This window comes from Chlorella variabilis, assembly GCF_000147415.1.
Source record: "Chlorella variabilis unplaced genomic scaffold CHLNCscaffold_11, whole genome shotgun sequence".
Classification (NCBI taxonomy): Eukaryota; Viridiplantae; Chlorophyta; class Trebouxiophyceae; order Chlorellales; family Chlorellaceae; genus Chlorella; species Chlorella variabilis.
Genome location: NW_005435077.1, coordinates 511,234 through 522,412, shown reverse-complemented (window position 1 = coordinate 522,412; position 11,179 = coordinate 511,234). Strand labels below are relative to the sequence as shown.

General features: G+C 72.1%; 2 protein-coding genes across 2 annotated transcripts in view; one reads left to right on the top strand and one right to left on the bottom strand.

Moving 5' to 3' along the window:
* CHLNCDRAFT_35597 (hypothetical protein) overlaps positions 1-2,463 on the bottom strand; it is a 3,759-nt gene extending 1,296 nt beyond the window's left edge. Inside the window, exons 1-8 of the mRNA XM_005847215.1 lie at positions 2,348-2,463; positions 2,147-2,245; positions 1,702-1,821; positions 1,391-1,461; positions 1,036-1,098; positions 832-843; positions 462-557; positions 91-202 (exon numbers count right to left, since the gene is read on the bottom strand). Coding sequence (XP_005847277.1) covers positions 91-202; positions 462-557; positions 832-843; positions 1,036-1,098; positions 1,391-1,461; positions 1,702-1,821; positions 2,147-2,245; positions 2,348-2,414 — 640 coding nt within the window. The 5' untranslated portion in view covers positions 2,415-2,463. The remainder of the gene's footprint in view (positions 1-90; positions 203-461; positions 558-831; positions 844-1,035; positions 1,099-1,390; positions 1,462-1,701; positions 1,822-2,146; positions 2,246-2,347) is intronic.
* A 4,615-nt stretch (positions 2,464-7,078) lies between these two features.
* The window catches only part of CHLNCDRAFT_134313 (hypothetical protein), a gene marked incomplete at both ends in the record, with an annotated part of 9,038 nt that continues 4,937 nt past the window's right edge, over positions 7,079-11,179 (top strand). The window contains 7 exons of the mRNA XM_005847365.1: positions 7,079-7,264; positions 7,491-7,607; positions 7,757-7,809; positions 8,009-8,306; positions 8,540-8,639; positions 8,909-10,362; positions 10,613-11,074. Coding sequence (XP_005847427.1) covers positions 7,079-7,264; positions 7,491-7,607; positions 7,757-7,809; positions 8,009-8,306; positions 8,540-8,639; positions 8,909-10,362; positions 10,613-11,074 — 2,670 coding nt within the window. The remainder of the gene's footprint in view (positions 7,265-7,490; positions 7,608-7,756; positions 7,810-8,008; positions 8,307-8,539; positions 8,640-8,908; positions 10,363-10,612; positions 11,075-11,179) is intronic.

The window sequence follows — 11,179 nt, the reverse complement described above, 5'->3', positions numbered from 1 at the left end:
CTGCAGGGCTTGCCGCCGAGCCCGCCCCTCCCGGCGCCTCGCCCAGCCACAGCCAGGACAGGAGGCGCCGCCCGCTCCCTCGCACCGCACCTCCCTTGGCGGCGGCGTAGTTAGCTTGCCCGGCGTTGCCCACCAGGCCAACCACCGAGGCGACGTTGACGATGCGCCCCTTCCTCTTCTTGCTCATAATCTTGGTGGCGGCCTGGGGCAGGATGGGGGGTGGCGGCTGGCGGTCAGTGCGGGCTGCCAGCCAGGCGCGTGTGCAGACGGACAGGTGGGGACGCTTGGAGCACTTGCAGTAGTGTGTGCTGCCACCCAGGCGCGCATGCATACAGGCAGGCGTGTGGGGTGGGCGGGTGGGGCACAAGTGTGGGGCACAGGGCGTGGGCGGTGACCGCAAGATAAGGCTCCCTGAGGCTGCTGCCTGCATGCAGGCCCGCCGCCAGCCCAGCGGCGCACACCTGTGTGGCCAGGAAGACTCCGGTGAGGTTGACGTTGATGACGTCGTCCCACTGCTCCTTCTTCATCCGCATCATCAGCGTGTCGCGCGTGATGCCCTGCGGCAGGAGGGAGGGAGGGAGGGGTTGGCAGGCGGGCGCGCAGGTGCGCGACGTGTGCGGCGGCAGGCAGGGCCAGCGTGGGGGCTGCCGGCGGCAGGTGTGCCACACGCGCGCGGCAGCGGGCGGCGCGGAGCCAGCGCCTGCCAGCCCGGCACAGCCCGGCCCAGCACAGCCCAGCACAGCCCAGCTCAGCACAGCACGGCACAGCACAGCCCAGCACAGCCCGGCATGGCTACAAGGCGGGCCTCCTCCCTCCTCCAGGCCCACTCACCGCATTGTTGACCTGCGCAGGCAGGGGCGCGGCGGCAGGGGCAGGCCAGGCCGAGGTCAGCCGCAGCATCAACGAAACAGCCGGCACGAGGCCAGCCACACACCCCACCTGCACGCTGACACCTCCCCGCCGCTCCCGCACCCCCTATACAACAGATACTGTCCCGCACCCACACCGGTCCCAGCTCCTCGCCCCCCTGCTCACCAGCACATCCACGGTGCCCCACTTGTCGGCCACAGTCTTGAACAGGGCGTCAATCTCGTCGGCCTGCACACACGCACACACACACACACACACACACACACAGCCAGTGCAGCGGCGGCAGCGGCAGCGGCTCAGCCAAGGCCGCAGTCGTCGGGGCCATCGGCGGCAGCCAGCCAGGCGTGGGGATCGGATGGTCTGGAGGCGCCACCAGCGGGAGCAGGGCAGGGCTCCCAGCCGCCGCCGGCAGCGCCGAGCCCCGGCAGCGAGCAAGGCAGGGTGAGCGCGGCGCGGGGCTGGAGCGGCGCCGTGCTGGTTCCCGCTGGGGCCAGCCCACCCGCCCGCCCGCTGCCCTCACCTTGCCCATGTCTGCCCCCACCACGATCGCCTCCCCCCCAAGCTCCTCAATCTGGTGGGCCACCTCCTCAGCTGCGGCAGCGTGGGAGGAATGGTATGGTGCGAGTGTGGGTGGGTGGGTGGCGTGATAGGCAGGGGGGGCATCAGGGATGATGGCGGCATGCGCAGGCGGCGGGTGGGGCGCGGCGCCAGGCGACGAGCGCGGCAGCGGCCGGCGCAGGGCAGGCTGGCGGCGCACGGAGGCAGGCGCCTGAAAGTCCCTTGCTGATGCTGCTGGCAGGCTTGCTGGGTTGCTCCAGGCAGGCGCCTCACCCCTGCCAGAGCTGGCGGCGTAGTTGATGGCCACCTTGCATCCCTGGGCGCCCAGAGCCAGCGCGACGGCGCGCCCGATGCCGCGCGACGCGCCCGTCACCACGCACACGCCGCTCTCCACTGAAGCCACGGGGGCACGCAGCAGGCGCAGGTGGGTGCGTGCCGGAGGGCAGGCCAAGGAGGGCAGCGCGGTGCGCCCAACGCCAGCCAATCCACCCGCACGCAGAGGCGGCCTGCTGAGGCGCTCATCATTCTGGCGGCAAGCGCCGAGCAATGATGGATGCCCCGCCGGCATCGCGGCCAGCCTGGCTGCACCCGATGCCCTCCTGCAGGACTGCCTGCCCGATGCCACCCCCAGCAGCCAGCCGGCCGGGCAGCAGCGCAGTCAACCACGAGGGGTGATCGGCGGCAGGCGGGTGGAGGCCAGTGCGGCGGCGGCACTCACGCTGGAGCGCGGAGCACACGGGCTGGCTAGCTGTGCTGCTGTGGCGGGATGCCGCGGTCTTGAACAGGCGGGCAGCCTGGCCCACGCCCCTCATGTTGCCTGCGCCGCAAACCGCAAGCCATCAGCGACATGGGCCCGGCCAGCGGCTGGCAGGGAGGCTGGGGGCGATCAGACGGGCGATCCAATGCGTCCGGCCCTCACCGAGTGTGCGTGCCGCCTGCAGCTGCTTGTTCAGGCATGCAGACTGCACCGGCAGAGCTTGAGCCATCGCGACCTGAGAGCGGCTGATGCTGATCAGCGCGAGGCGTGAAGGGAATGTGTCCAGGCGGCAGCCCCGATGGCTGCGCCTGGGTGAGGCCCGCCACCACCTGAGCCTAAGCGCCAGCGGGGCATTTTGGAGAGGGCTGCCTTGATGCACGAAAAACACATGTGGCGTTCTGATCACACCTAGAGATACAGGGAAACCGAAAAAGACGGTGAATGACGGTGGAAGGGGGGGTGGCTGTCGCCCTTCTAGTGGCAAATGACGGTGGCATGGCGGCGGGGCGCTGCGGGAGAAGTGTGAAGGGGACGATGAGCCGCGGCCATGGCTCAGCTCAGCGGGTTTAGTCGGCAGCCAATGCAGGGGAAGAGCTGTGCATGAGAAAACTGCAGACGACCGAAGTTGTGAGGGCCAGCGCAGCTACGGTCCGGTCGTGCCGGTGTAGGTACGCAGGTGCGCAGGAGCACAACCGCCAGCCTCTGTGCTCGCCGCCTGACTAGCCAGTGGTAGGGACGTTACAGATGCGGAGCGCTTGAACTGGTCCCAGGGAGTACCAAGTTGCAGGCGAAGCGCTGCTGCCCAGCGCTGCGCTGGAGATCAGGCGCCGCCCTCCGCCGCCTTCTTTGCCGCGGCGGCTGCCCGCCGCTTGGCGTTCTTGCTGGCCGACTTGCTGGCCGGCGGCGCGGCGCCCGGGGGCAGGTTGCTGGCTGCCGCCGCGGGCCGCGCCGCCACCGCGCCGGCGGGGATCTTCCCTCCCTTGTCCGACGCGTCCCGTGCCAGGCTGAAGGAGGCCGCCGCCACCGCCGCCGCGCCCGGCTTTCCGCGCAGATGCACCGGCACGTAGGCCGCCGCTCGCGCGGCGGGCTGCGCCGGCAGCGCCGCCGCGCCGCCGCCGCCGCCGCCGCCGTTGGCTGCCGCGCCCGCCGCCGCGCCCGCCGCACGCGGCGTCTGCGGCCGGTCCTCAAAGCTGCCTGCCGGCGCTGGCAGCCAGGTGGCCTCATACAGAACCTCCCGCTTCTCCCGCGCCACCAGCGTGCCGTCGTACTTGAATATCTGGAGGAAAAGGAGGAGGGGTGGAGGGGCGGGGGCAGGTGGAAGGCGGACAGCGGCGTGCAGGGAGGCGCGGTCAAGGGAACCTAGATCGCAGCCCCAGCATACCAGGGCCAAGCAGCAGCGTGGCAGCCGCGTACCCCCCCCCCACACACACACAAGCGCGCGCGCGCGCGCACACACACACACACACATGTACGCACACAGCCACACAGGGCCACCCGAAGAGCTGACCTGGAAGCCGTTGTCCACCCGCAGGCGCGGCGCCACGGTGGCGCTGATGAGGTACCGCCCGCACGGCGACCACTCCGCCGTCACCGCATTCTCGGCGCTGCACGGCAGGCGGGAGGCCAGGCGGGAGGCACGGCATGGGGCAGCAGGTGCGAGGTGGCAAGGGCCTGGGGACCGGGGTCATTGGCCAGCTGGCACTCCGGCCAGGAGGAGACAGGGAGGCACGCATGCGAGGCGCCGCCACCCGGGGCCGCTTCCCCAAGCAGCCGCCCAGGGCCCCCTCCCCACACAGCCGTCCAGCGGGCGGCGGCGCACCGTGTGGGCGTGCCCATGGGCCTGCACTTGCCGTCTGCCTTGCGGTCGAAGAAGTGCAGGTCGCCGGGCAGGTTGCCGATGCCCGCCAGCACCAGGAAGCGGCCAAAGGGGTTCCACCGAGCCGTGCTGAAGGGCCCGCTGCCTGCGGTGGCGGCGCGACGGGGAGGGCGGGGAGGGGGCAGGGAGCAGAGGCGGGCGTGGGAGGGCGCGTGGTCGCGTAGGCGCAGGCGCGGTGGGCGGGGGCGGCTGGGCGGGCGCATCGGGCGGCACGTACTCCCTCCCGCCTCGCACAGAAGAAGGGGGTGGGTGCAGCCGGCAGCCGATGGCCTCCCTGCCTGCCCTGTGCCTGTGTGCCTACCGCCCAACCCATCTGCCCCTCGACGCTCCCCCTTGGTGCTGTACGCCACCCCCAAGCCCACCTAGGTCGTACGTGGGCTTGCACTTGTCCGTGAACAGGGTGGTCTTGGCGGGCATGAAACCAGCCACTGCAGGGGGGGGCGCAGGGCGCAGCAGGGAGTGTTCTGCGTCCGATGTGGGGGCTCCTGAGGAGCCAGGGGCAGGTGGAAGAGCCACAGGGGGGGGCCACAGAAGCCGGGGGTGGGGGGGGGATAGACTCTAAAGGAACACTAACATTATAGAGCATATATCAGTAAACCAAGCTGCCACCCACCCACAACAAAGGAGTCGCCCTTGGGGTTCCACTGCACGTCGTGAATGGGGCCGTCCTGCAGGCAGCGGCAGGGGGTGGCAGGCGGCGGTGGGCAGCAGCACAAATGGAATAGCATGCGCGGGAGCAGCCCCCCAACCGCTCCGCACACACACGCGCAGCCAGGCATGCGCCCACACAAACCCCACCTACCTTGGGCAGCGGCACCTGGCACTCGTTGCTGCCGTCAGCCGCCAGGAAGTACAGCTTCTGCTCGCCGTAGTACGACTGCAGGGCGGTACCATGAAGGGGGCAGTACGAGCAGTGTGCTTGGTGTGTGCTTTTGATATGTGTGTGCCTAGTGTGCGCGTGGCCGCGCGCGTGGCAGCTAGCCCAGCCGACGCGGCAAGCCAGGCTCCCCATCCCTGCCCGCCTACCCTCCACACCCTGCCCACCACACCTGGTTTGTCGCATCCACGTCGGCAGCGGTCATGGCCAGCACGGCGGTGCCGGTGCTGTTCCACAGAAGCTGCGCGGCATTGGCCTGCAGGGGGCGCCAGGCGGCGAGCGGCAAGGGGGGCAGGCGGGCAAGCACGGTCGGCGGGCAACACAGAGCAGCGGCAGCATGGGCAGCATGGGCAGCAGCCTCCTGCATCAACTCTGCTCACACCGCTCCCTTGCGCCACTCCGACACAGCTGGCGGGGCGCCTGCGTGCCACTGACAAGCAGCCCTGCCAGCCAGCCCGCTGCCTGCCAGCCGGCCAACCACACAGGCCCCCTCCCGATGGGGGCCGCCCCTCCCACCCACCCGGTAGAAGCTCTTGCGGCACAGCGGCGGCGGCGCGTCCCCGCTGGCCGAGATGGCGGCGTGGTCGAACAGGGCGATGTAGCCGGGGCTTCCCTTGGACTCTGGCACGTAGGTGGCCAGCAGGGAGCGGCCGGGGGCGGGGCACACCGCGCAGCCGGCCACACCCTTGAGCGGCAGCCGCTTGGACACGCCTGCGAGGGGGTGGGGATGAGCAGGGCTTGAGCGGAGGAGGCGTGTGTGGTTAGGTGGGGCGGGGCACGCTGCAATGGTCTGCGCCTGCGGCTCGGAGCAGCGGCGTGGCCCCCCTGCCGGCAGCCCACGGGCAGCCTGCCCGCGGCATGCCGGCTCGGCCGCTGGCTGGCTGGCTGGCTGGCTGTGGCGGCGCACCCGCCCCAAAGTCTGCTGTGGCGTAGATGTTGACTGCGTTGGCCACCTGGTGGAAGGCCTGGGACTCGTCTGCACAGCAGCAGCGGGCGGCACAGGCGCAGGGTGAGGCGGCGAGGAGGGGCGGCAGGGCAGGCAAGGCGGCCGGGGGCGCGGGACTGAGGGGGCCGAGATGCTCTCTCTCTCTCCCTCTCTCTCCTTCTCTCTCTCACTCACACGCACACACACACACACACACATGACACGCACACGCGCACCTGACGTGAACTGCACGCTGGGCCAGGAGTCCTTGGTGTACACCTTCTGGTGCAGGCTCAGCACGCACTCGCCGCCCGCCAGGCGCCACACCTTGAGGTTGCGCCCGGCTGCAGGGAGGGGCGGGAGCATACCAGGCACGACGCGCGGCGGGTCGGGTGCTGCAGCGCGGCGCGGCAGCAGGCGCAGCAAGCAGCCTGCTGGGATGGCAAGGATGTTGCTGCAACAGGTGCGGGGGCAGGGCAGGCCTCTGGCAGGCGGGAGCAGACGGCCGCTGCTTTTGGACTGCCGCCGTTCCTGCCGCCGCCGCCGCACGCCGCACCTGCGCCTGTCTCATCCTTGGAGGGGCGCTGGAAGGTGACCAGGAAGGTTCCCAGCGGGGACAGGGCGGCCGCCATGACGGCCGGGATGTCCAGGCGGCGCTGCTGCTGGCGTGTGGCTGCATCCAGCACTACGACGGCGTCGCCGCCCACCAGCAGCAGGCGGGTGGCGTCGGGGGAGAAGACCAGGCTGCTGGCCGGCGCCCTGCGGAGGGCAGTGCGTGGCAGCATGGTGGGATTCCAGCCCTGCAGGCTGCAGGAAGGGAGCCCATCGCGCGGCCAGAGCAGCAGGCTCACCCGACGGCGCCCAACTGGGCCACCTCTGGCGCCGTCAGGAATTGGACATCATCTGGCGTCCTGCCTGCACTCAATGCAGCTCATCGGGGCTGTCAGAAGCGACGCTCAAGCAGCAGGCGGCACATGCAGGCGCTGAAAGCTGGCCACACTCACACACGACTTGCAGCTGCTTGGACATGGCTGCTGGTGCTGTTGTGACTGCGATGGCGATCGCTTGCAGCCCCAAAGGCAGCCGCCCAGCATTTCAGCTGAGCTGGCGGCGGCTGGGTGCCCGCCATATGCTTCTGCGCGCCATGCATGCGACCGAAACGGCTGCCTTGTGCGCTTGTGCACTGCACGGGGCGCCTGCATATTGAGAGGCACAATGACAGGGCGGCAGGAGCTGGGCAGCGAGACGGAAGAGGAGGAATTCGCTGCTGCTCCCGACAGCGACAGCGAGGATGAGGAGCAGAGGGAGGAGGGCGGCATGCAGCTGGGGAATGTGGTCACCAACAGAGGGGGGCAGGGGCCAGGCTTCCTGCTCCAGGCCAACGGCAGCCAGCTGGTGCAGGTGAGGAGGGATCCCAGGCGTGCGGCGCCGCGGCGCCAAGGCCGCCCAGGGTGTTGCCGCCGCCGCCGCCCGCCGCCGCCGCCAGTTGCCGCCACTGGCCGGGCAGTGCGCGTGAAGCAAGGCGGGCTGCGAGCCTGGCCTCACAGGCTTGTAAGCCTTGGCCTCACAAGCTTGTTAGCCTGGACCCCTCTCCCCAACTTTCCCCCAAACCTCCCATGCCGTGCAGCCACCCAGCTTTGAGTTCTCCAGCAAGCGCAGGCAGAAGCTGGATGGGCGGCCGCTGCTGCTGTTTGACATCAACGGCGTGCTGATGCAGCACACTTGGAACGGCGTCACCCACCAGGTGGGTGGTTGGGACGCTTAGGTAAAGGCGGGCACAGCGTGGGAGGTGGCAGGGCAGCGCTGCCGCCAGCAACTGCCGCACCAGGCCTGCCTGCATCGCACGCACGCCCTCCTGCTCACCACCCCACCCACCCCACCCCGTGCCCGCAGCACGACCTGCGCCCCGGCGTGCACCACCTGCTGCGCCTACTGCCGTACTTCAGGTGCGAATGCCTGCCCGCCCCCGCCCGCTCCCCGGCGTGGGAGCTCGCTCGGGGCGCACGGCCGCCGCCCTCGTGCCGCCCGCCATCTCATGCGCCGCGCCTGACCAGCAGCAGCTGCCGGGCGAGCTGCGTGCACTGACGACCCCCCCTTCCCTGCCTGCTCCGCCGCCTGCTGCCAACCTCATGTGCGCGCATGCAGGCTGGGCATTTACAGCAGCGCCACCCGCCCCACCATCACCAGGGCTCTGGCCAAGCTCCACGGCAACCTGGCCAACTTCCTGGAGCAGCGGCGCCGGGCCGCGGCAGCGCCCAAGCAGCAGCAGCAGCAGGATCAGGCGATGCAGCAGCCGACGGGGAAGAAGAAGAAGCGCAAAGCGGCCGCCGCGGCGGCCGCGGCGGCGGCGGCGGCGCCGGGCGGCGACGGCTTCCCGCCGGCGCTGCCGCCGGTGCTGTTTGAGGTGGTGATGGCGCGGGACCACTGCCAGCCAGCTTCCAAGGTGCGGCACGGTACAGTGTGTGCACGTACAGTGGGTGTAGATCCCCGAGAACAGTCGCGACAGTCGCGACCGTCCACGCGAGCGGGGTGCCTTGCGGTGGCGAGGCGGCAGGCTGACGGCATGATCACCAGCACAAGCTCCCCGCTGCAGCCGCGCCTCCCGCCAGCGTGCCGCCGCCTCCGTCACTGACTGCCGCCTCCCGCCGCCGCCACCTCCTGCCGCGCCGCCTGCAGGAGTCGATTGAGGCGCGCGGGGGGCGGCCTTGGGACACCGTCAAGCCGCTGGCCAAATACTTTGGCAGCCTGAGGCGGGTGGCGCTGGTGGATGACTCAGGTGAGGCGGCGGCGGCCTGGGGCTGGGGCTGGCGGGCGGGCGCTGCGGCAGGGAGGGCGAAAGCTGCCTTTGCCAGGCTTGGGCTTGCTGCGGATGCCTGTTGTGCCTGCCGTGCCACACTCCTGTGATGGGCTCGTGCCGAGATCGCGCAGCGGCTGCCGGGTGGTGGCGGCGGCACGCTCCTCCTGCCGCCGGGATGCCTCCCGCTGCCTCCCCTGATCGGCCGCCGCCCCTGGCGACCGCCCTTGGCCCTTGCCGCCCTGCTGCAGCCCACAAGGCGGATGAGGGGGAGGGCAGCAACATGGTCATCATGCCCTGCTGGCACGGCGCCGGCCACCCGCTGGGGCGCGGCGACGCCGCGCTGCCGCTGCTCGTCGACCTGCTGCTGCAGCGGGTGGGGCCGGGGGCGGGCGCCGCGGGCACAGATGCGCAGCAGGGCGGGGAAGAGGAGGAGGGCGGGGCCGCGGAGGCGGCGGCTGTGCCGGACCTGCGGCGCGTGACCGCCGCAATCAGCGCGGCGCTGGCCACGGCAGCGGCCGAGCAGCTGGAGGCGGCGCAGGCGGGCGGCCTGCTCAGCGGAGAGCAGGCGATGGCGGCGGCGGCGGCGCTGGAGGCGGCGGTGGCGGGCAGCGCGGCGGTGGCGGCGGCGGCGGCGGAGATTGCAGAGGAGAGCGAGGAGGAGGAGGAGGAGCAGGAGGATGAAGAGATGGCCGTGAGCCCGGCAGCGCCGCCGCAGCGGGCCGTCCCGCAGCAGGCGGAGCAGGCGCAGCAGGCAGGGAAGAAGCGGCAGCGCGAGCAGCCTCCCGCGGCGGCGGTAGGAGCTCCTGCGGCTGCGGCCCCCGCTGCGGCGCAGGCGGCTGAGGAGGCGCCGCCGCCGACCAAGAAGCAGCGCCGGGAGCAGGAGCGGCAGCGCCAGCAGGCGGCGGTGGAGGCGGCGGCCGTCGCGGTGCTGGCGGCGGCGGCGGCGGCGCCCGGCCAGGCCGCCGACGGCACGAGCCTGGTAGAAGTGAACTGCTACCTTCTACACGCCTGGGGTCACCTGGCCGACCTGGTCCTCAACAAGACCGCCAAGGGCGCCCTGGCCGCCGCCTGCAAGCAAGGCCTGCTGCAGCCGGCCGACGGCGCCGCGGCGCCGGGGCGGCGGCAGGGGCGGCTGGCGCTGAGCTCGGCGGGCGCGGCGGCGGCGCCCGGCCGGCAGTACATGGCCGACCTGGATGCGTACTGCGCGCAGTTTGCCGGCCGCGGCGAGTTCCTGACCCGCCTGGCCGCCTGCCGCAAGCAGGCGCAGGCGCAGGCGCAGGGGCAGGCGCAGCAGGGGCAGGCGCAGGGCCAGCAGGCGCAGGGGCAGGAGGCGGCGGCGGAGGAGGAGGCTGGTGTGGGAGGCTTCTTCTGGGAGCAGCAGGCGGCGCAGGCGCAGTCCCAGCAGTCCCAGCAGGCCCAGCAGGCGCAGCAGGCGCAGCAGGCGCCAGCGCAGGCGGCGCCGCCGACGGGCCCTCCCGGCGCCGACCTGCACCTGATCCAGCAGGCCGTGGTGCTGCATGCGGTGGGGAGGCTGCAGGCGCGGCGGGGCGTGTCACTGGAGGCCGCCGAGCGGTGGGCCGGCAAGCAGCTGCGCGCCCTCCGCCCGACCCTCCACTTATTTGTCGCCGCCCCCAAGTCGCAGAGGGCGGGCCAGCGGGTGCTGCGCGCGCTGCTGCAGGCGGGCATGCAGCGCTGCGAGCAGGTGGGGGCGCGGGCGCGGCTGCGCGTGCATGCGTGTGTGTGTGCAGCATGCGCGCGCGACTGTGTGTGTGTGTGTGTTCATGCATGCGTGTGCGCGACTGTGTGCATGTGTGTGTGTGCACTGGCCAGGCCCCTCGGTGTTCGGCCCCCGGGTGCTCTCCCAGTTCCAGCAGCGCTCTGTCTGCCACCATGCCCCGCCTGCACGCCTCGCCCGACCGGCGCCGCCTCCCCGCCTCCCACCCGCGCTGCAGGAGGGATGGGCTGTTGTGGGGCGCATCGAAGGCGCGGCCGACGTGCCGCCAGCCCTGCTGCTGTGCAGCCCCACGCCGGCGGCGCCCCAGCGCTCGCAGGCTGAGCTGGAGGCTGCGCTGCAGGTGCTGGCAGATAGGCTGGAGCCCGCCTCGGCGGCGCAGCCTGCGGCCGCAGGCGCCGCCGCTGCCGCCGCCGCTGCGGCTGGGAGCGAGGAGGCTGCAGCTGCCGGCGAGGCCGCGGCACCAGCGGCGCCAGCGGCGCCAGAGGCGCCAGCGGCGGCGCTGGCGGCGGCCGTGGCGGCGGCAGACGATGATGCCGACGCCATGGCTGCAGCAGCGGCGGCGGCGAGCGCACCGGCTGCCCCGCTGCTGCTGGATGTGTTTGAGGATCGGGCTCCGGCCCCGCCGCCCGCCGCGCCGGCAGCAGCCCCGGCGCAGCCGCCCGCGGCGGGGGCGCCGTCCGTGGCGCGAGATGGCGCGGCAGCGGCAGCGGCGGCAGCAGAAGCGGCGGCGGCGGAGGCCGCGTCGCAGGGGGAGGAGGGGGATGGAGGGGGAGGATGGCGGGGC